At 39.4% G+C, this 27,640-nt stretch overlaps 1 protein-coding gene and 2 pseudogenes across 4 annotated transcripts in view; all 3 read right to left on the bottom strand.

The window, feature by feature from the left end:
• Positions 1-9,547, bottom strand: part of CPSF6 (cleavage and polyadenylation specific factor 6) — a 34,827-nt gene extending 25,280 nt beyond the window's left edge. For all 4 annotated transcript variants that reach the window (XM_025882718.2, XM_025882717.2, XM_025882716.2 and 1 more), the window contains exons 1-3: positions 9,423-9,547; positions 1,684-1,893; positions 8-111 (exon numbers count right to left, since the gene is read on the bottom strand). In XM_025882718.2, coding sequence (XP_025738503.1) covers positions 8-111; positions 1,684-1,893; positions 9,423-9,482 — 374 coding nt within the window. In that variant the 5' untranslated portion in view covers positions 9,483-9,547. The remainder of the gene's footprint in view (positions 1-7; positions 112-1,683; positions 1,894-9,422) is intronic.
• Positions 9,548-12,654: 3,107 nt separating this feature from the next.
• On the bottom strand, positions 12,655-13,598 carry LOC112832185 (microtubule-associated protein RP/EB family member 1 pseudogene; annotated as a pseudogene).
• A 10,890-nt stretch (positions 13,599-24,488) lies between these two features.
• On the bottom strand, positions 24,489-24,897 carry LOC112832186 (mitochondrial import inner membrane translocase subunit TIM14 pseudogene; annotated as a pseudogene).
• Between the last annotated feature and the right edge of the window lie 2,743 nt (positions 24,898-27,640).

The following is a 27,640-nucleotide window of genomic DNA, read 5'->3' on the forward strand; positions in this document are numbered from 1 at the left end:
TTCTTACCCCTTTGACTGGCCATTTGCCCGATTTTCAAAAAATTTTATCTCCAAAATATCATTTACTCCCAAAGAATGAACTGCTTCAGTTAAGTCTTCATCTGTTGTCCACTGCAAGACATTTCCCCCTCATTAACCATCAAAACATATCCAAGATTTTAATTGTTTCAACTTGTTAAGAGTAAACTCAGAACAAACAAGACACAGTTAATGCTCAGTGGAAATCTAAGCAGAGTTACTGCCAGTTAGTCTTTAATTTTTAAATGGTATAAAAGCACCTGAGGACATAAATTCATCCCTTGATAAGAGTTTCAGAAATTAGAAGGTATATTATCCTTGGAGATAAGATTCATTTTTTTTTACTCTTAAAGAGTTTCTGGTCTCTCCCAATTTTAAACTGCTATGATGTTAAATTTTTAATAAAACCAATCTCACTTATCACTTTTCTCCTTAAAGGAAATTATATCGGGAAATAAATTCCACCTTATGTTTGAGTATAAGATTAAAAAAAAAAGCACTAACATGGACTGAGGACCTATCATGTACTTTATATCAAATATTTAACTCTTAAAATGATCCTGTTAAGTCCTATTATTATTCCCATTTCTCACATGGTGCTATGGAGAAATTAAAAAGCTTGTCCAAGATCACAAAAGTAATAGATGGACAAGCTACGATTCAAAGTCTTCTTTAGCAATCACACTCCTCACAACTACACTGATAATGTCTCCAATATTATAAAACTGCTCAGACTGAGTGGTTGGAGATAGGTTAATTTTTTAAAAATGTGAACATCTTAAAATGCTACCAAGGAAAGAAGGGCGAAAAATTTTGATTTCTAGACAATTTTTAAACTTTCAAATGTGTGTTCTAAATGCTTCTAGGTAGAGATGTAAAGATTCTATAGGACTATTTCGATGAATATTTAAGATTTAATGCTAAAAATCATAAATGTTTTACTCATGTTATAATATATATTATATGTACTCATGTATATATAATAAATATACACTGAACACACAGTTAATGAAACTCCCAATTAATAATCTCAGTCTCATTAAAAACCCAAATTCAAATACAGTGCATATAGCAGTGTTTCCATAAATGAGATTTCCCAAATTTAAAAGCAGAAATGAAATTCAACAAGTTTGTAATATAAATTAGATAATGAAAACTTTTTTAAAAAAATATTTTACTTTTTTTAAGTAATCTCCACACCTAACATGGGGTTCCCAACTCATAACCCCAAGATCAAGAGTCGCACACTCTTCCGACTGAGCAAGCCAGGAGTGAGCCCTAATAATGAAAACTTTTTAAAACCCCAGGTCAAACTGTTTGTTCCTACAGTTCTGAATCCTGGTTTCAGACCTATGTGAGTATTTTTCTTTGTAAAACTAGGATAGCAGAAGTAGTAAAGTAAAAAGAATACCTGATTTAAACTTAAAATAACTGAATTATATTTAACCGGCATCTCTACCAAAACAAGCTGAATGACCACAAAATTCACCAAAACTAGACTTGGAATTTATGTTTAAACGTACTTGAATTTCTCTCCTCATTGCATAAACAAGCATACAGAACAAATCTTCAAATTTTTATTTTATAAAACTGGAAGAAATTAACTACTTTAATAGTTCAAAACCAACTACCAATAATTTAATTCATTATGTTAAATTTACTTACCCATGTTAGATTTCCAATATACAATGCAATTCTCTTTCCAGTATACGTATAGACAACATTTGGTGCTGCTCCTTTACCCACATCATCACCAACAGTTGGTGGGAGAGTATCCATGTAATCACGGTCTTCTGGGGCATCTCCATTATTTGCAGATGGAGAGATGACATCATCATACAAATCTATCTGATCATGCCCACCATATTCAGCTTCCTGAGATACAGAAATAATGCTCTAAATTATAAAACAGTCAGACCACCACTAAATAGATTTGAATACAAATTCATTAAACTATTTTGTTTTAAAAATCTGGTAGAAGATAAAGCCCCAAAGATCTCAGTAAAAATCTCTTACTTCACACCATAGATGTATTCTTGAATGGTAACTATAAAGTAAATTTCTATACAATAAATCCTATTTTTCCACTTATATATAACATAGGAAATAATGTTCCTTGGGGAAAAGAATGATATGGAAACAAAATAAAGTAATAATATAAAACTTTCCTTGGAAGTACAATACTCTTAAGAGTAAAAGTAACAATACATGAATGCAAATAGGTGGACTTTAAAAAAAATGACACAAAAATATCACAAACAAAACTCAGAGCCATTATAAATCTTTAATATTTAACTGCAGAAAAATACGACTATTATTTTCTATGGTATTCAGGATCTTGTTTCCCAACTCTGTGAAAGGTGTTAGTTTTTTAAAAAAAGCACAGTGAGCTAAGCCAAAGGGAAGGGATGAAGAAATGTGGGCACATAAATTATTCCAAATGTCATAACAAATGAACAAGGAAAAGAGAAACAATAAATAAAATACTCTGTAAAACTATCCAAATTAGTACTCAGCAACAGTTTCATTATTCTCAGTCAACAAAGAGTTAATGCTTACCTGACTTCTTAGATCTCTAGTCAATTTAGCAAGAGGTATCTAGTCAATTAGCAAAAGAAAAGTGATACGAACAAGGATCTAGAAAAGCTCTGCCACTGTCACCAGCAGAGTTAAAACAATGCTAGTGGATGCCACTTACGTGCCTAATGGTAAGAAAGGGAAAAAGGAAAACGAAAGAAACAAATGTACACAGGAGAAAAATGAAAAAGGAGGGTTCTAGCATAAATAATTAAAAGAAAAATGAAATGCAGATGTTGGCAGAACACTCAAAACCATTTAAATTGCCCTTCCACAGGCTTGACTAGCCAGAATCAGAAGAAAAACTACTTTTATCTTCCTTCATTTCCATCACTAAGTATCTAAATCAATGTGAACTACTTTATTTTTCTTACAAGGTAGAATATTTGAGATAATAAAAGAAGAGAATTACAATTATAAAACAACAAACTTGAGAGCTCAGAAATGGGTTATATCCTCTCATAATTTGTTAAGGATGAGGCGTTACATAAATGGCACATAAGGAGGAGCTAAAGGTTCTAATAGTTTTAAGGACTATTACGAGGACAGAGAAATGACCCAGAGAAAGCATTTGTAATAGGACTATAAACAGATCAACAGAATTTTGTTATTATAGGCCCCAAGAGAACATAGCTATTGCTTTGTTATCCAGCAGAGCGGCAGAGTTAAGATTTTTTTAAAAAAGAAAAAAACCTAAAAGAGGAAATATTAATTATACAAATAGCCAAAGGAATATGAAATTTACAAAGTCATCTTCAGGTAATCTTCTGCATAACTGAGTCAACCAATTTACTAATTATATAACAGTATCTTTACATAACATTTTGCTATGAGGTAGAATGTCTGTACGACTTATCCATAAGGAATCCAAGATCTCTAGGTTAAGTCACAAAACAAAGCCATCTTTAGCAATGGGCAGAAACTAGACCACAAGTCACTACATTATGTCTTGATTTTATTTTGTTTGTACAGCAATATCAAAATAATCTTTTAGAACTAAGTTTTTGTTAAACAAAGTAACATGCTCAAATTGCAGTGACAGTAAAAATTAGAAAAAAGGAGGATGAGTTTTGTTATGAAGTTTCAGTGTAGCTGAAGCTTCAGGTAGCGTGGCTGAAGCAGTGGTTCCATACACTTAAGATACTAAAAAGATTCCCACAAGCAGTAGTGGGCATTTTAAACTCTTGCAATCCAGTTCTGCACATCAAGTGGAATTATTATTATTATTCAAAGGGAGTTGTGTTTCCATCCTCCTCAGCAGAGATTATAATCACAATATATGGTCTGAGGGAGAGTAAAAAAGAATGCAAGGATTATTTAAATTTTACACTTTCATGAAACAGGTTAACACATTGATTTTTCATTAGTTGTAAATCTAGGAAAATGTTTACTTAAGTAGACAATAATTTACAAGCATAATCGCAGCTACACTAACCTGGTGAATCACAATCACTTACTATTTTTGTCCGTCCACGAATTCCTATGTTGACACCAACCAATTTTCCACATTGATATGATTCTACCAATATTTAGGATCAGCCATTTTGTCTGGTAGTTGGACTGCTTCCAATTGGTTGAAGTATGATGCTAATTGAGACCAGGGTCCTGGGGTTTGATTTCCATGTGGACTAGTTAGCTTCACTCTGTTCCAAGGCCACAGCCTGTACTTCTAGCCCCAACGGTATGCATTTGGATGTGGTGAAAAAATATTAATGAATCTGAATACAACTGCTGCCATTACTAAAAATGAAACTCAAAGCACATATCTTGAAGTATCAGTACTCTTCCTTTTCAGCTTCAGCATATCACATCTATCCTCCACATTAAAAAAAAGATATAGAACACATCTATTTTCTGTTCCCATTTTAAAAAGGAGGGAAACACACATTCTGAAATTATGCAAAATGTGTATCATAGGTCATATACAAAGAAGGTGAGCTCTGAACATCTACTGAACAAAAAAATAACTTCTACTTTGTCAAAGAGAAATGGTCAACAGTGTCAAGTTCTACTCTGGAAAGAATCTTTTCAATTATATCTTTAGGAAATTTTAATGGCATTCAAAAACAAACAAAAATCAACAATGCCCCTCTAAGTATTTTAGATGTCAAATACTGCCCAGTCTATCTACTTTTCATAGTAACTAATCTACTGATAGAGCTGCACATTACATTAACTTCCAATAAAGTAACAGTACTCAGGATTTGTTAAAAAAAAATCCAGTAATATTTTTCATTCCCTACATTCTAAATCACTAATCATTCTAACGGCAAGGCATCCTTTTAAGATTTTACACTTCGATATTACGTTCTACATGATGTACAAGTAGCTGTTGCCACATTAGAGAAAACAGTTTAAAATTAACACGGATAGTAAAATAACCAAAATCCTATTAGCTCCCTTTTAAAGGCAATGTTTCTTCTTCCCTCCAAGGATTTATTTTTAGACATATTTTCCTTAATGACCTCCCAAAATTTTAGCGTAACAGATGTCCTGTATATAAATTCTGTATACCATCACTGGGCTCACCACGGAATAACTGTACTACATTCTTCATTCTCCCTGACAAGCCCAACATGGCTTTTGGTGATCCTAAATTGTAATAGCATCCCTCCATTATACGAGAGTACCAGTAATGGTACAGCAAAGGCCACCTGTTTCAAAGCCCCTCTATTTAAAAAAGGAGGAGAAGAAAGAAAAAGAAAAAAAAGAGAAAGGAACTTAAAATCCATGTCCATTTGGAGAAATATAAAGGGGGGAGGTTTACATTTTGCATTTACAAAATGTATTCTTTACCAAGGAAGAAAAATACTAGCATGGAAAATCCAGAAGATAATCGAATTCATATTTATCTTTATAGAAAATATTTCTGATTTTTATCTACTTATGTTCTAATACATTTGAAAATTAGTTTTATAATCCCTGTAAAAAGATCAACTAATGGTAAAGAAGCCAACTTCTTTTTGCCACATAAACCACAAATGGTGGACAATTCATAGGCAGCTGAATAAACTACACTCATAAATTATAAAACTGAGTGGGAAGAGTTCTAGTTCCCCTAAATATTTCTGCCAAAGTTTCTGAATCAATCTCTACCTACCTCATTCTCAACCTTACAGCTTTATCTCAGAGGATTTTCTATTAAACATAAATTTATCAGAAATAAGGTTTCACTGACATTTGCCCAGGAAACTCACTTTCCAAAATCGGCTAGACAACTGGCTAGAGTAGATACAAAGTATAATGACTCATGAAATAAAGGCAAGTTGACTTATGAGGATGTCTAGGTTCTTAGATTTCTAAACAAACTTTTTCCCCGGCCATAACCTATATATATTTTCATTTTAAAACTCAGTGGCCAAATTACTAAATCATCACTATTACCAGTGACCTACCACTAGACAGATCAATAACTAAATCTGGTATTAAGAGCTTTTGATTTCCAAACAAGCAAAATACACACTTCAATGTATACAGTATAAACTTTCCTGAGGTTCCTAGAATTTTTGACTTTCCCCATCAATAAAAATTCTACAGATAAAGATACACATAAAGGAGTTTTATAACACATGACCTGTCAGAGTGTTATAATTATGTAGATGTCTCTCGCCCCCACTACAGTGCATTGTAAGAGTAGGGACTATCTGAATTTTGTATCCCTCCTTGTTGGCATATAACAGATATTCAAGAAATGTATTTTGAACAACTGAGTTTGAAAGTTTTTTATTTAGTCTTGGTCAAAATTAAAAAGTCTATAATTATTAAATATTAGGTTATTAACTACCACATTAAAGTACAAATCCCAGTTCAAATTGGACTGACACATACTATAGAGGCTGAAACAGAACCGTTTTCTTCTCAACTCCAAATTCAAGTAAGGTAGAGGTTGGAAGTAGTTCAAATTCTCCTTCCACTGGAGCAACTAACTGTTCTCAATTTGGTTACATTCAAAGACCTTTAATTTAAGAACTAAAGAGCACCCATGAGGAATAGCCAAGTCCCCTGTGCCTTCTCTCTTTCTCCAACTTTATTCTCCATTCTTAAATTCATCTGGTGATGAAAGGAACTCTATAGTTTCACTAAACTTATTCTCACCCCATCCCCAAATTAAAGTTTCTTCTAAGACAGCTGACTGTCTCATACTTTTTGAAATAGGTTTATACTGTGCTTAACCAAAATACACACCTGAAAAAAAAAAAAAGCTTCATAAGGTACCATTTAAAATAGAAGAAAATGGAACATACAGACTACAGAGAATTTCGAAGTACACAAATGCAATTAAATCTGCAGCTCACAGTAAAGAACAAGGACTTTTTTTTTTTTTTTTGAAGGTTTACAGCAGTTTAGAAGCCAAAATAAGTCGACTGGTTATACTTAGTAAAACACTTTACTCAACTACAGTTAAGAGTCATAGTTTACTATAGCAACCAGTAGAAATAAGGTCACCAGCTCACAATAAAGAGAAAATTACATCAGTTATAATTCTGTAGTTGCTTCTAATTCTGATGCATTTTCAGGAAAATATTTCAATTACAGTTAACATTTTTATAAAAAAGAGGATGGACCTTGAAAACAACCAACTATCCTTGTGTGGCCATATTTTGCAAAGGAATTACCACAGCAAGCAGATTACAAAGGCCAACAATATGCAAAATATTAACAAAAACAAAGCCTCTGTTTAATCCCATTAATCTTTTCAAAAGTATAAAGATTTTACTGGTAAAAAATACAACTATGTGAGAGATAAAATTGCTGTAAGTTCAAGTCAACAAAAAGCTACATTTTTAAGAGAACCCTGTAAAACAGTTCCTCATCAGGGCCACAAAATTTTAATCTCTTCCCACCTCCTGCTCAGTCAGCACTAGTTACTGCACAAGGATAAGCAAGTATCACTCCTTCCAGCTATATGTATTAGAGAAATGGCCATCCCAAATTAAGTATGGGAAAGCCTAAAAAAAATCTTTCATGAAGAGGTCCTCAAGAAAGCTCAAATTCTAAAACTGTACCCAAATTCTTCTTTCATCATAGGGGAAAAGGCAAAGCAACTGTATTGTAAGAAAAGCTAATGAAGACAGTCTTGAATATTTAATTGCTCCTTTACTTTCAGGTATGGCCCTCTTTTGGATGGAATGTTATATCCATTTGATAAATAGAAATTCCCTAGAGGTCTTTGTCTACTGATCTTAAAAGCATTAACATCTGATTGGAGTGCCCGAGATAATATTCTAATTTGCCACTGACACAACTCAGTCATCACAGTTCTAAAATATAAACACAATAAAAAGAATTAAGATTTTAAAACTTAACGTTTGATTACAACATCCAGTCTTTAACGGAGTAGCAACCATTTAAAGCTAATTGAAAAATATTTTTCTTTTCTAATACTTAAACCAGAGACACAAAGTCTTTCCTGAAAACAACAACAGTTAAGGATTTCTAGCTTTCCCTCATTTAAAAAAAATCTTGAACCCCTAGTCAGAAATAAAGTCCTAACGTAGTGGGGGAAAAAAATAAAAAGAAAAAACATAAACCACTAAAATTCTATCAAGCTTCTCTTACAGACCTGGAATATAAAAAAATCCAGCTTTTAGGTGCACTACAGTTAGGCACAATTTAATTTTTTAAAATGTGTTACTACATAAAGGCAGTAAAGATGTGAACAGCAGGCTTAGAGCTTACACGTCACTACTCTAGTAACAAACGAGATCTTTTGCAAGGATGCCCAACATCAGACATCACAGCTCCGCGGCTAGTTCTTCCAGGCAACTGTGGCTTGAGAGATACCGGAAAAACCTTCCATTCTCACTTTCTCCAACCTTTCAAAACGTAAATTAACAGATCCCTCGGAGGGCATTTTACATTTGCTTCTGAAAATCGGGTCTTATTTACAACCTTTTAAACTATACTAAAAGAATTTCGGGTGGACGTTCTTTATTTTAATCACTCCTCTTATCTCTCGGTGAGCTACCATCTCCCCCCTCCCCCCATCCAACCAACACGCTTCCAAGTCTTCCTTTTAGCTCAGGCCATCTATCTTCACAGGTATTTTCCTCACAAAAGCCAACAACAACTGGGCCTCAAAAGCACTGCAAGACCTCGACCACCGAGGCACGGCCCCGCGCACCGACTCTGAAACACGATCGATGGTGCAAAAGTCCAAGGACTTGTTGCAAACGTGCTCACACCGAAGCCGCCTTCACAAAGTGTGAGGAAAGGAGGAAGAAGGCGCCACGCCGAAACCTGTCGCAAACGCGAGCAGGAGCCCAGGAAACTGGGCGCGCGGGATACAAAGGGCCATGAATGCGGCCTTCCATGAGGCGACCGTGCGCGGCCGGGGAGACAAAATGGAGCGACGAGAGGAATCGGAGCCCGAGCTGCAGGGTCGGGGAAGAGGCGGCGCCCCGCGCGCGTCCCGCCAGGCTTCCTCCTCGACCCGGCGGCGGGGGAGGGGGCGCGGCGGCGGCCCGTTCTCCCCGCCGCGCACACGCGGCCCCACCGCCCGGGCCTAGCGCGGCGGGAAGCGCCCGCCGGCCGCCGCCAACAATGGGGAGGTGGCGGCTGCGAGGGAGGGGCCGGCGGCGTCTGCACGGCGGCCCGCGTCCGCGCTCCGGACCCTGCGGCGGGCAGCAGCATCCGCGGTCCGCGAAACGACGCGGTAGAACGAGGGGCGAGGGGGGCGCCGCGCCGGGCTCGGACGGCGCGGCCCACAGGCGGCAAGGGCGCACGGTCTGCAGCCGCGCCGGCTCGCAGCCCGCGGCGGGCCCTGGGTCAGCGTCCGGACCGCAGCGCCGCCCGTTTCGGCGGCGTGGGCCCGGGCCCTCACGTACCTGGTTGAACTCTTCGCCCACATCCGCGTAAATGTCTATGTGGTCCACACCGTCCGCCATCTTCTCTCGGCCGAGGCCGCCGCCGCCTCCTGCAGGTCTGCCCGCCGCGGCAGCAGCAGCGGATCTAGCGGCGGGGGCGGGGCGCGCTGCGTCACTTCCGAGGCCCGAGGGACGAGGCGGGGGCGGCCGGGGGCGGCGGTCGCGTCTGCAGCCCGGCAGCTCGGCGGGCGAGGAGAAAAAGCTTGCGTCTCTGCTGGCAGAGGCGTTTTCTTTTGTGTGTCTAGGTTAGGCCTGGGGCTTGGGGGGACGTCCCAGCAGTTTACAGAGACTGCGTTTTCACGTTGCCTCTGGCACACTCAAACGTTTTGTAATATTTTCATTCTCAGTTTTGCTTACAATTCTCAAAGCCAAGGCTTCTAGAGAGGTGGAAGTTTTATATCCATGATTAAATACGAAGTGTAACCCAGCATTCTGTGAGCGCCTTGAGAGCGAAAACAACGTTCTTATCCCTGCATCCTCAGAGACCCGCAGTTTCATTTGCCTAGTAAACGCTGGATTCCCGTGGATTGTTATCTTGAGTAATTTGCAAGCGACTTAGGTTATTTGCATGCTATTTATGTTTGCATCTCTATCCCCTGTCACCGTCTCCTTTCATCTCTTTTCCCGTTCGTTGCCCTTCGTTTTTTCCCGTTCGTTGCCCTTCGTTTTTTCCCCCCTTGGATCGCAGTTGGTTTTTCTCTGAATAGTTCAAACGCCTCTAACTTGAAAGCAGTCATCCTAGAGCCCACCCAACAAGGTAGAGGCATCTTGGGGCAAAGGGCTTCTCAGAACCATAGAATGTCTGAGCGAGAAGGGAACTGGAAAAGGTGTCATTAGGTCCAAACATCGATTTTTCAAATGAGGGAACTGAGGCCAAATAGAAGTAAGTGATTTAACCGGGATCACGTGATCAATACAGACCGTTTTTGCCACCAGGATTTTATTCAAAGATGTCTCTCCAGTTAGAAACCTTACTCCATTCTTTATTTCTTTTTCACCCATTTAAAAAGCCACCAAATTAGAGTGTGTTTGCTAAGATACAGAAATCTTTTGTACAATGATGAGCCAAAGAATATCCACCTGTACTTGGTATGTTGGAAGAAGCTTAGTTGGAGTCTTAGAGACCAATGTGGTGATGTGGATAACAATTACTAGTCAGTTTACCAGCAAGATGACCTCAGTGAGTTACCTAAGCTCTCTCTCGTGTTCAATTTCAGAATCTTCAGACTTGAGGTAATAATATTTACCTCACCAAGATTGAAGGTTGATGGTAGTTTAAATGAGGTAATATGCAAAATGCCCTATCCTCTACTACTTCTTGGAAATACTGATTTTCTTTTTTCCATGGGGCTTTATAGAAGACAAGAGCCATTCATGATAAGGGGCGAGACCTTTTTTTAGATTTGGGTAGGCACCATAGGCCCATCATAGATGTCCATATCCCAATCCCCAGAACCTGTGACTTTATTAACCTTGGAAAAGGAGCTTGACTTATCCTTGATTTCTTGGTAAGTCCAAAGTAATCACAAGTGTCCTTATAAGTGAAAGAGGAGGCAGGAGAAGGGAGATTTGATGATAGGAGCAGTGTGTGTTCTTCCAGTACACTTAAAAATCATTCCAGGGCTCTGACTTCTACCATTACCTACGAAAAATCAGCCGTCAGTGTGACTGTTTCTTTGAAGGTCATTGGGGTTCCCCCCCCCCCCGGCCGCTTTTAAGATTTTTTGGTTTTCTGCTCTTTTACTATGTATGTTTGGGGGGAAGTGTATTTCTTTTTATTTATGATGCTTGGGATTCACTGAGCTTCTTGAATACATTGATGCCTTTCATGAGTTCTGGAAAATTCTCAACCTTTACCTCTTCAAATATTGCTTCTGCCCCACTCTTTCTTCTTTCCCTCTATAACTCCAATAAATGTATGTTAAATCTTTATTATCCACATTTCTCTTACCTTCTCTTTTTTTTTTTATCTCTACCAGCTTCATTTTGAGTAGCTTTTTTTCTGATATATTTTCTAAATGACTAATTCTCAAATAGAAATAAAAATAAATAAATAAAAAATAATGGGGGTGCCTGGCTGGCTCAGTTGATAGAGGATGCAACTCTTGATCTTGGGGTCAGGAGTTTAAGCCCCACATGGGGTATAGAGCTTATGTTAAAAAAAAATAGAAACAAAAAAATAGATTACTAATTCTCCCATGATGTCAAACTTATCTATTTAGCTATTAATTTTGGTTTTGGGGTGGTTTGTTTTTGGTAATTCTAAGTCTTAAAATTTCTATTTCATTCTTTTTAAAATCTGTTATGTTCATTTTTATAGCATTCTATTCTTTGCCCAAACAGTGAGTCTTGGCTTTCATCTCTTTGAGTGTAGTAGTCATCATTGGTATACAATCTGGGTCTCTGCTAACTCCAATATCTGGAGTCCCATTGAATGTATTGTTGGTTCTTTGTTTTAGTTATTTGTTATGGGTTTTTTTTTTTTTTTTTAAAGAGAGAGGCAGGCGTGGGCAGGGGGAGGGAGAGAGAATCTTTTTTTTTTTTTAAAGATTTTATTTATTTATTTGAGAGAGAGAGAATGAGAGATAGAAAGCATGAGAGGGAAGAGGGGCAGAGGGAGAAGCAGACTCCCCGCCGAGCAGGGAACCCGATGTGGGACTCGATCCCTGGACTCCAGGATCATGACCTGAGCCGAAGGCAGTCGCTTAACCAACTGAGCCACCCAGGCGCCCCGGGAGAGAGAATCTTAAGCAGACTCTACGCCCAGCCCAACACGGCTATATCTCACAACCCAGAGATCAGGCCCTGAGCTGAAATCAACAGTTGGACGATTAACCAACTGAGCCACGGAGGCACGCCTATTCGTTGTGTTCCTTATGATGTTTCTCACTCATGTTGTCTTTTTTTTTTTTACTCTTAAGGCATTTATTTATTAAAACATTCTCTGCCAAGATTTCACATTAGCTTAAAATTCAAATCAGTCTTTACATTTCTCTACTGAGGTTTGCACCTCAGTGTATCACATAAAAACACCTTCTCCAGCAATCAGTGTTACCAGCATCCACACGGTCAGCCCCATGGTCAGCCTCTTTGTTCCCTACGTGACCGAACTGGATGTTAATACTGCTCTGCTACAGGGTAAAAGCTCCTAACTCAAACTCTTTGGAAAAGGGGTGAAATGTCTGCAAAGTGCACTTTAAGAAGAGGTATTGTTTGCTCATGAAAAGAAACCAGTGAGTCCTCTAAGAATAATAAAAGGGGGTATTTTACAGTTAAGCACATGATTTGGAGTGAAGAATTCGGATGTTGCTCTGCTGGTCCAGGCCGTTAATACTCTTCTTGTTCCTCCTGTGGGCCCCCTTCTATCAGGTATCACAAAGCCTTCATCTGTAGCATACAGAATGTCCACGATCCTCTGCAATACCGGGTTGTTTTCCCCCTCATTCTCCTGGCAAATCAATTCAATGTTCTTTAGCTTCCCAAAGTAGAAATCTCTTTCTTTCTCCAAGTCTTCGACGGTAAGTTTCAACGCGTTGACCTACTGTATCAATTCAGCTGCTTCGTCATCCCCGTTGCCCACACCAGGATTCTTTCGCACCACACCTGGGCCAGCCTTAGGGGTTGCAGTAGTTCTGCGTGTTGCAATGGGCCTCTGTGGAGCTGCACTGCTAGAGCTGAGAGGTTTCTTGGGTTTGTTCAGAGCTGGAGCAACAAGGGAGGGAGCCACTGCAGTTTCTTGACCTTGTCTGGCAGCTATGGGGTCATAGTCTTTTCCATCATAGTTTGCATCAAAAAACTTCTTGAACCACTGAACAAATTCAAAATTGTCCTGAATCTTTCCTTTTACTAATTTGTCTACAGGAATTATTTTGTCAACACCCATTCTCTTAAAACCTGCTTGTAGTATTTTGAAGTTCTGGATGTACTCATGTTCTAGCTTAGCCTGGATTTTCACTTTCTTCAAGGCAATGGAGCCAGGGAACAACATGTCCATAAACTGACAGTAGGCAGTCCCTGAGCACAACTGTTTGATCTTCATCAGATTCAGCTGCAAAGAGACTCATTGATCCAGGCCAGCATGTCATGTCGACTTAGGTAATCACTGGTGACTGATGTTGAATATATGTTCACTGCCATCGGCTCTTGGCGGGACCGCATCCACTGCCTGTGCCCGGCTTCGGTTCTGTCTTCGTCTCGTTCAAACTGCCCCCTCACTCATGTTGTCTTATTACCTATCTTTGGGTGCTGGACATCATAATTGAAATACTTGAAGAAATAGGGCACCTGGGTGGCTCAGTTGGTTAAGTGACTGCCTTCAGCTCAGGTCATGATCCTGGAGTCCTGGGATCGAGTCCTGCATTGGGCTCCCTGCTCAGCAGGGAGTTGGCTTCTCCTTCTGACCCTCTTCCCTCTTGTGCTCTCTCTCATTCTCTCTCTCTCAAATAAATAAATAAAATCTTAAAAAAAAAGAAATACTTGAAGAAATAATGTGAGTCCTAGGATAATTTTTTTTTCCATAGGAGGATTTTCATTATTTTCTGCAGGGCATCTCCGGACACTAATAAACAGGATCACCCTCATCCAGGTGACCTCTCAGCCAACTCTTTTGAATCTGAAATGCAAAAGCACTCTGAATGTATAGGCCTAGACTTTCTACATCTTGGCCAGGTAATTCCTCACTCCCTGGCTGGCTTTTTGAGGATTTTAACATGTTACAGCGGCACCTCGGTGGCCCAGTTGGTTAAGCATCTGACTCTTGATCTTAGCTCAGGTCTTGATCTCAGAGTCATGAGATTGAGCCCTGTGTTGGGCTGCGCGGGGAGCCTGCTTAAGATTCTTTCTCACCCTCTGCCCCTCTCACCCCTGTGCTGGTTCTCTCCCTCTCTCCCTCTTTCCCCCTCCCCCTCTAAAAAAAATAATAATAAAAAATAAAATGTTGTTACAGGCTATCTGCTTACTTGGCAGTGTTCAAGAAATGAAATATTGTAGATTACAAAAGAAAATGCATAATAATAAAAACAACAAGCGAAAACTCTATACTTATTCAGTACTTCTATATACCACCGTCTTTGCTAGACATCTTACGGTTATGAATGTACATAGATGAAAGATTGGAGATTCGGATTTTTATCCTGACTTGACAACTGACCAGCTAGGTAGCCTTAGATGAGTCCTTTACCTCTAGTCCTCCATGAAGGTCCCTCTCAGTTTTGAAATCCTGTTATTCAAATCTACACAGAATTCAAAGTCCAGAGAGCCTTGAGAGCAATTTGACAATGGTATTACCAGAAATGTGGTGGCTTGAAACACCACCAATTCATTATCTTATAGTTCCAGAGATCAGAAGTCCAGAATGGATCTCACTGGGCCAAAATCAAGGTGGTGGCGTTCCTTCTGGAAGCTCTAGAGGTGAATACATTTGTTTGCCTTTTCCGTCTCCTAAAGGCTGCCCACATTCCTTGTCTGCGACCCCCTCCTTCTCACAATCACGTCACTCCAACAATATAAACAATATAAAATCAAAATATTCAAGAAGAGTAACAAAGAGGTTAGAAAGAGGTAAATAATGTTCTAAGGGTCTCTATACATGTCCTTCTTCTCTGTATAGAACTTTCTCTCCTTTTCCATGCACATGTCTATGCAACAATAGCAACCTCAGCTCCTGCGTTCAAACAAGCGCCATTCAGGAAAATGGCGATCTTGTCTTAGTTTCAATTACAAAATCTAAAGAGAAAGCAACTGATAGCTCAATTTTTACAGGAGCCTACTTTTAGTCCAATCAAGTTTAAGGAGAAGGAGTCACAGAGTAAAAACACAGCTTACAAAATCTACCCTGTGAGTTAGGAAAGGGTAGAAAATTGTCAGTGGAAGACAGTTGCTCTGAGCCAAGCAGACACCCCAAAGCTTCTCTAACATAACCCCCTTCTTAGAGGACAACACATAGACAAAGCCCTGATGGTTGGAGAAGGCAAATCCAAATCCATAAATATTTAACACCTATTATCATTCTGACTTACTTCAAGTCAGTCCATGCCGTAATCTCCGTAGGAATTTGGTTTTGGTTCTAACATACTGTAGGTTATAGTTTAGGTCTATGCTCCCCAAACTTTTATTTTTAAAAATTTTTTAAAAGATTTATTTATTTGAGAGAGCACAAATGGGAGAGGCAGAGGGAGAAGGAGAGAGAATCTCAAGCAGACTCTGAGCTGAGCACAGAGCCTGATGTGGGGCTTGATCCCATGACCCTGAGATTACCACCTGAGCTGAAACCAAGAGTTGGACACCCAACCAACTGCACCACACAGGTGCCCCTGCTCCCCAAACTTTAAAAAATACCCCTAACATTTTAAACATGCAGCCATAATATATATAAATGTAAGTGTTATTTTATAAGGCATTTTATATTAACATTTTTATATCACGAACACCCATACAAATGTATAATTTTGCTTTATTTCTTTTTTTTTTTCTTATTTCTTGGAGCAAATATATAATTTTGAAGGATGAAATAAACAAGTTTTGGGCACCTGGGTGGCTCAGTTGGTTAAGTGACTACCTTCAGCTCAGGTCATGATCCTGGAGTCCCAGGATCGAGTCCCACATCAGGCTCCCTGCTCAGCGGGGAGTCTGCTTCTCCCTCTGACCCTCCCCCCCTCATGCTCTCTCTCTCTCTTTCTCACTCTCAAACTAAATAAATAAAATCTTTAAAAAAATAAACAATGTTTTTAAAAAGATTTTATTTATTTATTTTACAGAGAGATAGCACAAACAGGGGGAGGGGCAGAGGGAAAAGGAGAGAGAATCTCAAGCAGACTCCGTGTTGAGCATGGAGCCTGATGTGAAGCTCGATCTCACAACCCTGAAGTCATGACCTGAGCAGAAATCAAGAGTCAGTTGCTTAACTGACTGAGCCACCCAGGCACTCCAATAAATAAGATTTTTTAAATGCATGACTATTATAAGGGCCTTATATTATCATTAGTGGATATAAACTCATATTTCAAATAGTCTTGAAATTTTGGGTCCTGCTCTTGTCAAATCTGATTACATCATCTTTGTTTTCATCTCATGATGGGACTGACAAGAATTCATACTAGAAGTAGGTGTTGGCTCTGACACTTTCTTGTCTTTCACTTGTACTTTCATTATTAGTATTAGCAATGAACCATGGTTTCTTAGGATTTTTTTTAAAACACTTGGGCATTTTGTGATGGTTAACTTAGTTAAAGTGAGAAAATAAAATCTCTATGTAAGTCTATGTAACTGGGCTCTCTCTTTTCTTTAAGAAAGCTCCCAAAATGTGGATATATCAACCCCCAGGAAACCTAGATTTATCCCTGCCACATACCTTAGTAACATGAAACCATTTGACATATGAATTGAGCAAGGACACTAATCCTATATTAAATGTTAGTTAATCTTAACTTTTCAGTTTTTTAAATAAAAAAATAAAAATATATGCTCTATTATCTTTCCATATCCCAATGAATATATGTGCATTCTCCAGAAATAATTAGTTAAACCAATTGCTATGGCTAAATAAGAAAGACTTATTGCAACACCAGAGAAGTGGGGCATAACATCCTTCACTGCCCCTCCTTGAATCAGTCAGTTCCACATTTTTTTGTTTGTTAAGTAAGCTCCATGCCCAACATGGGGCTTGAACTCATGACCCCAAGATCAAGAGTCGCATGTTCTGTTACTGAGCCAGCCAGGTGCCCCCGGTTCCACATTTCAACACAGCACTTCCTGTTACCAAATTCTGTTAGACTGTACCATATAAAAGTGCAGGTTTTATAGGTCATAAATGGTCTAACATTGCCATATCGTTGGCATTGTATATGTGGTATTCACCCAGATATATCATTGGAATGCATTTGGCTGAAAGTAAAAAAACCCAAAAGTCGGGGCGCTTTGGTGGCTCAGTCGTTAAGCATCTGCCTTGGGCTCAGGTCATGATCCCAGCATCCTGGGGTCAGGTCCTGCATTGGGCTCCCTGCTCAGTGGGAAGCCTGCTTCTCCCTCTCCCATTCCCTCTGCTTGTGTTCCCTCTCTCACTATGTCTCTCTGTCAAATGAATAAATAAAATCTTAAAAAAAAAACTTATAGCACAAAATCATGCACACACTGCCAGGGTGATCAGCTACTGGCCAAAAAAAAGTTCATCTCAATTACATACAGACAAAATACTGCATAGAAACATGTTCAAATGTTAGCATCATTTTCGAACAGTGGGATTATGAGTATTTTTAGTTTCTTATTTATACATTTCTGTGTTTTTAATATTGCTACAGTGTGTATTTATTAACTTTATAATCAAGACACAATTTCAACCTTATTTTTTTTTTTAAGATTTTATTTATTTATTTGAGAGAGAATGAGAGAGAGCACGAGAGGGAAGAGGGTCAGAGGGAGAAGAAGACTCCCCGCTGAGCAGGGAGCCCGATGTGGGACCTGATCCCGGGACTCCAGGATCATGACTTGAGCCGAAGGCAGTCGCCCAACCAACTGAGCCACCCAGGCACCCTCAACCTTATTTTTAAAAATAGAAAAGCATAGAGGCACCTGGCTGGCTCAGGCAGTAGAGCGTGCAACTCTTGATCTGAGGGTTGTGAGTTCAAGTCCCACGTTGGGCATAGAGCTTACTTTAAAAAAAAAATAGGGGCATTTGGGTGGCTCAGTTGGCTGAGTGGCCAACTCTTGATCTCCGCTCAGGTCTTGATCTCAGGTCGTGAGTTCAGGCCCCATGGAGCCCACTAAAAAAAATAAAATAAAATAATAAAAATTAAAAGTAAAATGTTTAAAAAATAGAAAGCATAAATTTAAGATTTTTTAATGCAGTATAGCCATTATCTTGGACTCAGGATGGAGCGTGACATTTAGAAACCTGTAATAATAATGAGTCACATACCTGATTGAAAAATAAAAGCATATGAAGGCTACACTGTAGCTTTGCCATAAACTATTTTTCAGCACTTGTGTGAATTGTGTTTAAAAAACAGACATTTCTCGGGCGCCTGGGTGGCTCAGTTGGTTAAGCGACTGCCTTCGGCTCAGGTCATGATCCTGGAGTCCTGGGATCGAGTCCCACATCGGACTCCCTGCTCAGCAGGGAGTCTGCTTCTCCCTCTGACCCTCTTCCCTCTCGTGCTCTCTATCTCTCATTCTCTCTCTCTCAAATAAATAAATAAAATCTTTAAAAAAATAAAATAAAAAAATAAAAAACAGACATTTCTCACCATGGTTTTAAAATGTATTGTTTGATACAAGTGGTCTTTTTTTGTGCTATGTAAAATGCATTCATCTTTGTGTTTTGAATGATTTATTTCTGGAAATTACTGAAGATGAAGATAAAATCCATGTGAAGAGGTGGACTTCAGCAAAATACAATAACATTAGTATGAGTGAAAATATTTTTCTATCAAAAACTGCTTTTTTTTTTTTAAGTAGGCTCATGCCCAGTGTGAAGCCCCACCTCGGGCTGGAACTCAGGACCCTGAGATCAAGACCTGAGCTGAGATCAAGAGTCAGATTCTTAGCCAATGGGCACCTCAAAAATTGCTTTTTATGGAGTTAATGGGACTCAAAACTAGTAATCTTACCTTTTTTTTCATACAACTTATACAGCAACTAAATAAATGTATAAATGATGACAGAATTTATTCATTCTACTATCCAACAAATGTTTTTAATGCAACTACTGCATGGGGGCCACTGTAGTAGGTAGGAATGAATAATACAAAGGTAAGATTTCATTATCCTGTAGTGAGAAGCGGCATGGTAACGTGTAATGTAACAGATCTTGGTTTGAGACCCAACTCTGTCATTTGAGACTCAACTGTGCTTTGGGCAAGAGTTACTGAACTTCAATGGGACCTGTTGAAAAAAATAAAGATCATAATATCTACCTCAAATAGAGGAATAGAAAGAAACCAACAATTATTGAGCACATAGTATTATGCACCAGCCCCTGAGATACTTGCTTTATAAGCAACAACTCAAATTAGAAAGTATATATAAAGTGTGAGAGATGGGGGAGCTCGTAATCCTTAGAGGAACAGATATTACATTGGAATCTCTGGGAATATGTGTCAGTCAGAACCTGGCAGGAGAGAGTTGGTACACTCAATGGGGAAATGGAGAAGAATGTAATGGAGTAACCATTTATGGGGGTCCAGACAGGGTTAAGAGAAACTAATAGAGGATGACAAAGCACTGCAGGGCAAGCCTGAAGGGATAAAGGGAGCAATCAATTACTAAAACTCAGAGAGAGAGAGAGAGAGAGAGAGATCTGTAGTTGTTGGAGAAGGCTGCCTGAATCAGCTGTAGCCTTCAGGCATACAGTGGAGAGATCCTGGAAAATTAATCCTGGCATTACGTCTTCCTTGACCTTAGATCTCCTGGTGGGGCCTCCCACTGATTGAACCCAATTGGAAGTCGGAGGGGAGGAGGTACCATTGGTATGGCCAATAAAGGTCACCCACTGGAGCAGAGAGCAGGATGGAAAGGGTGGGAAGTAGGTCTGGAGAAGCAAAGAAAATATCTAGCACAGAAAGTATAGAAATGAGCGAATGTTGCCTCCCATGTATGTTCACCTGTGGGATCAAAAAGCTGTCATCCACCTTTGTGGAGAGCAGCGACTTCAGAGAAGGCATCTTTCTAGGCCAGGCTTACTTCAGAACCAGTTTTGTTCTAAATTCGAAGCTCAGAAGTGATGAGATTTAAAATGTATTAGTCAACTCTGGTTAAGCTTTCCACATGGCCAATTCAGTGATTAAATTGTTCAATAGTGAGCATAACTAGTTTTTAAAAAATGTCTCCTCCTCACTCAGAGTCAAGAAGAAATGTTTCATCTCACGAGCTAGGTAAGCTATTATGGAGCTTCGGTTCTGACTAGCAAGCTATTGTATCCCCAGCTCCATTTCATCTTCATAGACCCCCCTAAAATGAAGCTAATTCTGCTACTCACTCCTTTTTCTGTATGCTGTCTCCCTTCATCAAGAAACAACCCCAATTACATGGATCCAGGAAGAGAAATACCTGGGGTGAAGTTACAAATTGTCTCTGCATTAGGCTCCAACAATGTTAAGATTGGCCTTGGAAAAAGCAGGCTTGAATAAAATGAACATAAGGTGCTGATGATGGTAGTAGTGATAATAATGATGATAAACCCTTATATCACACCTCTTATACTCTGAATTCCTTGAGGTCAAGGGACACATTTTTCTTATCTTTATATTCCCATAGCATCTGGAAGGATGCCTTAGTTGAATAAGGTATTTAATGAATGTTGGCTGAATTGAATTGTTAAAAAGAGTCAACAAATTTCAGAACTAAGAAGGACCTATGAATCCAAGTCCCCCCCGCCACGTTTTTTTTTCTTTCTTTCTTTCTTTTTCGCAGAAGAGGAAACCTAATCCTAAACAGGTTGGTGGTAAAACAGTGCTGGTCCCACCACACAAATCTTTGAGTAAACAAGTGAAAGAAATTGGAACTGAGATATAAGCGTTACTAGGTGGTGGTGAAAAAAAGCGAAAGGGAAAAAATGCAAATTGTTGAAAAGCCTAGGTTCATTAAATCTCAGACTTGTTGAATTTTCCTTTAAATATTTCTTTTTAAAAAAAGGATTTTATTTATTTATTTATTTATTTATTTATTTATTTATTTATTTATTGAGAAGCGCCGGCAGAGGGAGAAGGAGAGAGAGAAACAAGCAGACTCCGAGCTGAGCACAAGCTGACAGGGGACTTGATTTCATAACCCTGAGATCACTACCTGAGCCTAAATCAAGAGCCAGACGCCCAACTGACTGAGTCACCCAGGCTCTGCTTCCTTTCAATATTTCTCAAATACCTTCTATTTTGTTATTATCCTTTTTTTTATTTTCTTTATTTATTTGTCAGAGAGAGAGAGAGAGAGCACAAGCAGCGGGGGCAGCAAGCAGTTCAGGAAGAGGGAGAAGCAGGCTCCTTGCTGAGCAAGGAGCTCCATGGGGGACTCAATCTCAGGACCCTGGGATCATGACCTGAGCTGAAGGCAGACGCTTAACCATCTGAGCCACCCAGGTGTCCCTCTGCTATTATTACCCTGATGCAGACTTTGATCACTACAAATATTCAATATACATAATCTAATCCAATGTGCTAATTTTACAGCGGATGAAAGTGATTTGTTCCAGAACATGGTGGAAGGGATGCATTTTCTTCCCTCTTTAAGAGCCATATTCAAGTTTTGCGTAAAGTGAGACTAGAATCCTGATCTATTAGCAAACACTTTGTTGCCTTAGTTTTTCTAACTTCTTTGCAGCTAGGATAGCATCGTGACTTGGTTCTGGCCAAGACAACTTAGTTGAAATTTCCACAGTAGAATATGGGAAAAGTTTTGCTTTCTTAATAAATAGGATAGATATAACCTTTCTTCCCGTCTTTTTTCTGTTTTGAATGTAAACTTGGTACCTAATGGAGTTAGGGCAATTGTATTGCAACCATGAGACAATAAATGTGGGCAAAAGCCAGAATGGTAAAGATGGAAAGCTGGAAATAGCCTGTGCTAAGATTCTGTTCTGGAGTATGATAGAACTATTGAAGGGGCGCCTGGGTGGCTCAGTTGGTTAAGCATCTGCCTTTGGCTCAGGTCATGATCCTGGAGTCCCAGGATCGAGCCCTGCTCAGCAAGGAGTCTGCTTCTCCCTTTGCCCCTCACCCTGCTCATGTTCTCTCCCACGTGCTCTCTCTCTCTCTCAAATAAATAAATAAAATCTTTAAATTAAAAAAAAAGAACTATTGGGGTGCCTAGGTGGCTTCAGTCGGTTAATCACCTGCCTTCACGTCAGGTCGTGGTCCCGATGTCCCGGGATCGAGTCCCCCAGTGGGCTCCTTGCTCAGCAGGGGTCTGCTTCTCCCTCTGTCTGCCACTCCCCCTGCTTGTGCTCTCTCTCTCTGACAAATAAATAAGTAAAATTTTTTTTTAAATTTAAAAAAAGAACTATTGAATAACATCTGACATTGTCAGAAAAAATATATATTGAATTGTTATGTGTGTTAAATGTTATTAAAAAAATTAAAGGTGGCCTCCCAAATCAGAGAAACATAATATATAGCCTTCACATCAGGGAGCAAAAAGGTGGTGGGGAGATGGAAATTTTTTGCTCATCGAACAGGAGCCAGGGAAGGAGAAAAGAAAGAAAAACAGAAGTATAAACAGAAAAAACAAAATAAGATAGTAGTTTATGTCCAAATAAAACAGGACACAAACACTGTACATCAAAAAAACTCATCAATTAAAAGACCTAGATTATCAGAGTCAAAATGATCTTGACATCACATAGGAGACGCACCTAAACAAAGATGCACAGACAATTTAAAAATAAACGGATACATGGGTGCCTGGGTGGTTCAGTTGGTTAAGCGACTGCCTTCGGCTCAGGTCATGATCCTGGAGTCCTGGGATCGAGTCCCGCATCAGGCTCCCTTCTCCCTCTGACCTTCCTCCTTCTCATGCTCTCTCTCTACCATTCTCTCTCTCTCTCAATAAATAAATAAAAATCTTTAAAAAAAATAAAAAATAAAAATAAACGGATACAAAACGATGTGTCAAGCAAATGTAGCTGAAAAAAAGCTGGTATAGTGATGTTAATATCAGATAAGAAAATTTAAGAGAATTTAACCATTAATAAAAATAAAGACAGCAATGTATCTTCTTTTTTATTTTTCCCAGTTTTATTAAGATATAATTGACATATGACAGTGTATAAGTTTAAGGTGTACAGCATCATACTTTGATTTATATATATTGTGAAATAATAACTACAATAAATTTAGTTAACATCCACCATCTCATATAGATACTAAAAAAGAAAAGCAGTATTCGTTTCTTGTGATTAAAAACCCTTAGAATCTACTCTCGTAACAACCTTCAAATATACCATGCAGCAGTGTTAACCACAGTCATTGTGTACATTACATCTTCAGTCCTTACTTATCTTATAACTGGAAATTTGTACCTAGTGATGTATCTTCTTTCAAGTAATGTTGGAATGCATAAAAAATAAAAAGGTAAAAGGAAAATCACTGTGTAGAGGCAATTACTACTAACATATTGGGTATTTTCTTTGAGTATTTTTTGAGTATTTGAGTATTTTCCTTTGCTTCTTTCCCTGACTGGAAGTAACTGCGTATTTTTTTTATATGCCATAGGAAACTGATATATGATAATTATAGAAAAATGTAGACAACGCTGAAAAGTAAAAAGGGGAAAGTAAAAATTAGCATTATAACTAGAGATAATCCTATTACCATTTCATGTATATCTTTCCTCTATTGTGATGAAGAAATATACATTTGTTTTAAAAAATGGTGTCATGATGTGTGCCTCCTTTTCACCCAAGGATATAATGTAAATGTCTTTTTATATCAATAAATATCCTTTGTATCACTTTAATGGGTATATATTATCTTTGTGTGACTTTACCCTATTTCTCACTGCCTATTTTTACAAAGTTGAAATGATACCGTGTATCATTCCCCATCTTTCGTTATTCATTTACTATAAAATAAGCAATTTCTCATATTACTAAGATTTTTTCTAAAGATAAATTTGAATGATCAAATGATATTTTATGGCTGTGCATAACTAACTTAGCTATTGTTCTCTTGTTGAATATTTAAGTTGTTCGTGATATTAAGTTGTCTCACTTAGAGATGCTGTGACAGTAATCATATTTCAGAATATTTTTTTAAAGATTTTATTTATTTATTTGAGAGAGAGAATGAGAGAAAGAGCACATGAGAGGGGTTAGGGTCAGAGGGAGAAGCAGACTCCCTGCCGAGAAAGGGACCCCGATGCGGGACTAGATCCAGGGATTCCAGGATCATGACCTGAGCCGAAGGCAGTCGCCCAACCAACTGAGCCACCCAGGCACCCCAGAATATTTTTTTTAAAGCATGTAGCTTTGAGGCAATTTTATTATAAAAGCTGACACTTATATACAGAAACAAACCAGAACTTAAAATTCACCACACAATTACTTCATTTTTTAGCTTGACCGTCTAGTAAATCTTTAGCTTCATTGATTTTGGCTGCTCAATAAGGAGATCCAACCCTGTCTGGGTTGGATTTAAAAGCATAATTAGTTGGTGAGCATCTCTTATTTCCTCTTCATTGGCAATAAGGTTTATGGTTTATGCCTACTATTAACACTGCTTCTGTTTCATCATTTTGGGTTCAAACCCACCTTTCTAATAGCCACCGCTGAAGACAGATTTTGGTAGACTTTGAAAAACTTGTTTTACTTGAGGCTCCATGTGTTTCATGGCTTGCAAAATATAAGGGCCTGCAAATCCTGCAGCAGCAATGGCCAGTCCAACTGCTCCCATTGTACTGGTCACGGGTCCAGCTCGGCTCCCCAGTCTCCACTGAGGGCACCGTTCATCCCAGCCCACAGCCGCCAATTCCATGCCTCTCCAGAATCATTTTTAATGGCACTGGGATCCCTTAGATTTTTCCGTCAGGGGCACCTGGGTGGCTCAGATGGTTGGGCGTCTGCCTTCGGCTAGGGTCATGATCTCAGGGTCCTGGGATCGAGCCCTGCGTCGGGCTCCCTGCTTGGCGGGGAGCCTGCTTCTCCCTCTCCCTCTACCTTTCCCCCTGCTTGTGCTCTCTCACTCTCTCTGTCAAATAAATAAGTAAAATCTTAAAAAAAAAAATTTTTCCGTCAAAGTTATTATAATATACAAGGAAGGCATCAGCAAGGCATTAATTGAATGTCTAATTAGTTATTAATATGTATGTAATTAACATATTTGCCCCGGGTAAGTGAAATGTATGATTTAATAATGTTGAATTTAATATGCTGATTATATTCTTCATAGTGTAGTTGGTCTTCTTAGGAAATCTATGCAGATAGGACATTCATTTCTCTTTTATAAGACTTGAGCAGCTTATTACAATTCCTAGGTGTTACAGGCTTTTCTAGTTGTTTATATATATATTTTTATATTTAATGGGTCAAATTTGTGATTTATTTGATGCAAAGTCTTTCATAACATAATACCCCATTTGTATGAACACAACATTGTTCTTCCCTGAATCCCTGCTTGCCTAAGTCATAAGGACCAGCCAGGCTGGTGGTGGGGGAGGTCTATTGCCTGAAATTGTGAATGTCACAGGAATCAAGGGAGCATGCCAAACACAGAGGCATATGGATTGCTGAGCTGAGTGAGCTGCAGAAGAGTATTCTGGATCTCCAGACTGAGGGTGAGGGTCAGAGACAGATATTAGAAATCAGAGAATTATGCCAGGAATTGAAAAGCCAGAGACAGAAGAGTGGAGAAAAAAGACCGATCTGATGAAGAGTCTGCAGTCTGGGCTTGTCTAATATACCTGCTGGGAAGCTGTTACTGCTGGCTTTATGGCACGTACCTCCATGTGGCCCACGAGGGTGTGTTCAAAGAGTCGGGAGCAGAGGTGTCACCAACATGCCCCTCCTTGCCCCTCTAGCTCACATCCTTCTTTAGCTTCCCTGTGTTAACAAGTAGAAAGTTCATGTGTTATTCCTATGGCTGCTGTAACAAAAGACCACAAACCTAGTGGCTTAAAACAACCCAGATTTATTATCTTACAGTTCTGGAACTCAGAAGTCTGAAATGGGTCTGCCTGGCCTAAAATCAGGGTGTTGGCAGGGCAAGGTTCCTTTCTGGAGGCTTTAGGGAAGAGTCTATTTCCATGCCTTTTCCATAAAAAAATCAGTCTTCAGACTTAAACAAATGTCTAGAGGAAACCATGGGCTCTTTGATTACTGCACAAAGGCCCCCACGCCTGTACACAGAAGTCCCTTTTGAAAACTAAGCGGCCTTAAGTAGGACACATTCTGCAAAGCCTACTTCAGGTGTGGCCGTGGAGACAAATGGACAAGAAGAACCTCCCATAGGACAAAAACTGGGGTCATGGAGAGGAAGGGACAAGGATTCAGGAGAGAGGTCTCCACTGCCCCCCCCCCGACTCCCCCAGGCAACAAGAATACCAACTGCCAGATGGGATAACCTAGGAACTTAACTCCACCAGCAGGACAGGAAGTCTTTTAATTACTGCTCTGAGGGATTTGATGATTGCTATGAACCAGAGGCTGTTGTTTTCTTCCCATTCTTCCTTTCTTCAAATAGATTTAAATTATATGTGCATATTGGCTACCCCATTCCTGCTCTACAATTTATAACAGGAAGGTTGGAGGGCAGATCTCTTGTCTTTTAGTTTATAGGCTACCAGACCATGATGATTTATATATGGACGTTATAATAGGACTGAGAATTACCTAGAGACTGTGAACTTTGAACTGGATGCAGAAGCTGGATGGGACTTCGGTGGTTTCTCTCCCCAGAAAATAAATGCTTGGGAAGAAGGGTGCACATGAATATTTGGATGACTGAGTGGGAAAAGCGGGCCAGAGACTTAGTTGCCCCTCAATATCTTTTCTCTTCTTTCTTAGTATTAGAAGTCTTTAGCTTGGGACGCCTGGGTGGCTCAGTTGGTTAAGCGACTGCCTTTGGCTCAGGTCATGATCCTGGAGTCCTGGGATCGAGTCCCACATCGGGTTCCCTGCTCAGCAGGGAGTCTGCTTCTCCCTCTGACCCTCCCCCCTCTCATGTACTCTCTCTCTCTCTCATTCTCACTCTCTCAAAATAAATAATAAATAAATCTTAAAAAAAAAAAAGAAGTCTTTAGCTTGGCACATGGCTACTCCGAAAGACAATATATTTCCCAGCCTTGCTTGCAGCTCAATTATTCATATGATTAAGTCCTGAGCAATGGGATCTGAGTGGGAGTAATGTTTGTGACTTCTGGGTTGCACTCTTTTTTTTTTTTTAAGATTTATTTAGTTATTTATGGGAGAGAGAGAGCAAACAGAGAGAGAGCATGGGGAGGGGCAGAGGGAGAGGGAGAGCGGTAGACTCCCCGCTGAGCATGGAGACTGACACGGCCTGAGGCGGGGCTCCATCTCATGACCCTGAGATCATGATCTGAGCCAAAATCAAGAGTCGGAGGCTTAACTGACTGAGCCACCCAGGTGCCCCATCTGGGTTGCACTCTTAAAGGATTGCTATACTTTCTTCCTCTTTTCCTTTTTGCTTCTCAAAATGTGATGACATTGAGCCACCTGGGACCATGGACACCAAAAGAACACC

The sequence above is a fragment of the Callorhinus ursinus genome, unplaced genomic scaffold, assembly GCF_003265705.2.
Source record: "Callorhinus ursinus isolate GAN/ISIS: 27379988/994484 unplaced genomic scaffold, GSC_fseal_2.0 scaffold14, whole genome shotgun sequence".
NCBI classification, from domain to species: Eukaryota; Metazoa; Chordata; class Mammalia; order Carnivora; family Otariidae; genus Callorhinus; species Callorhinus ursinus.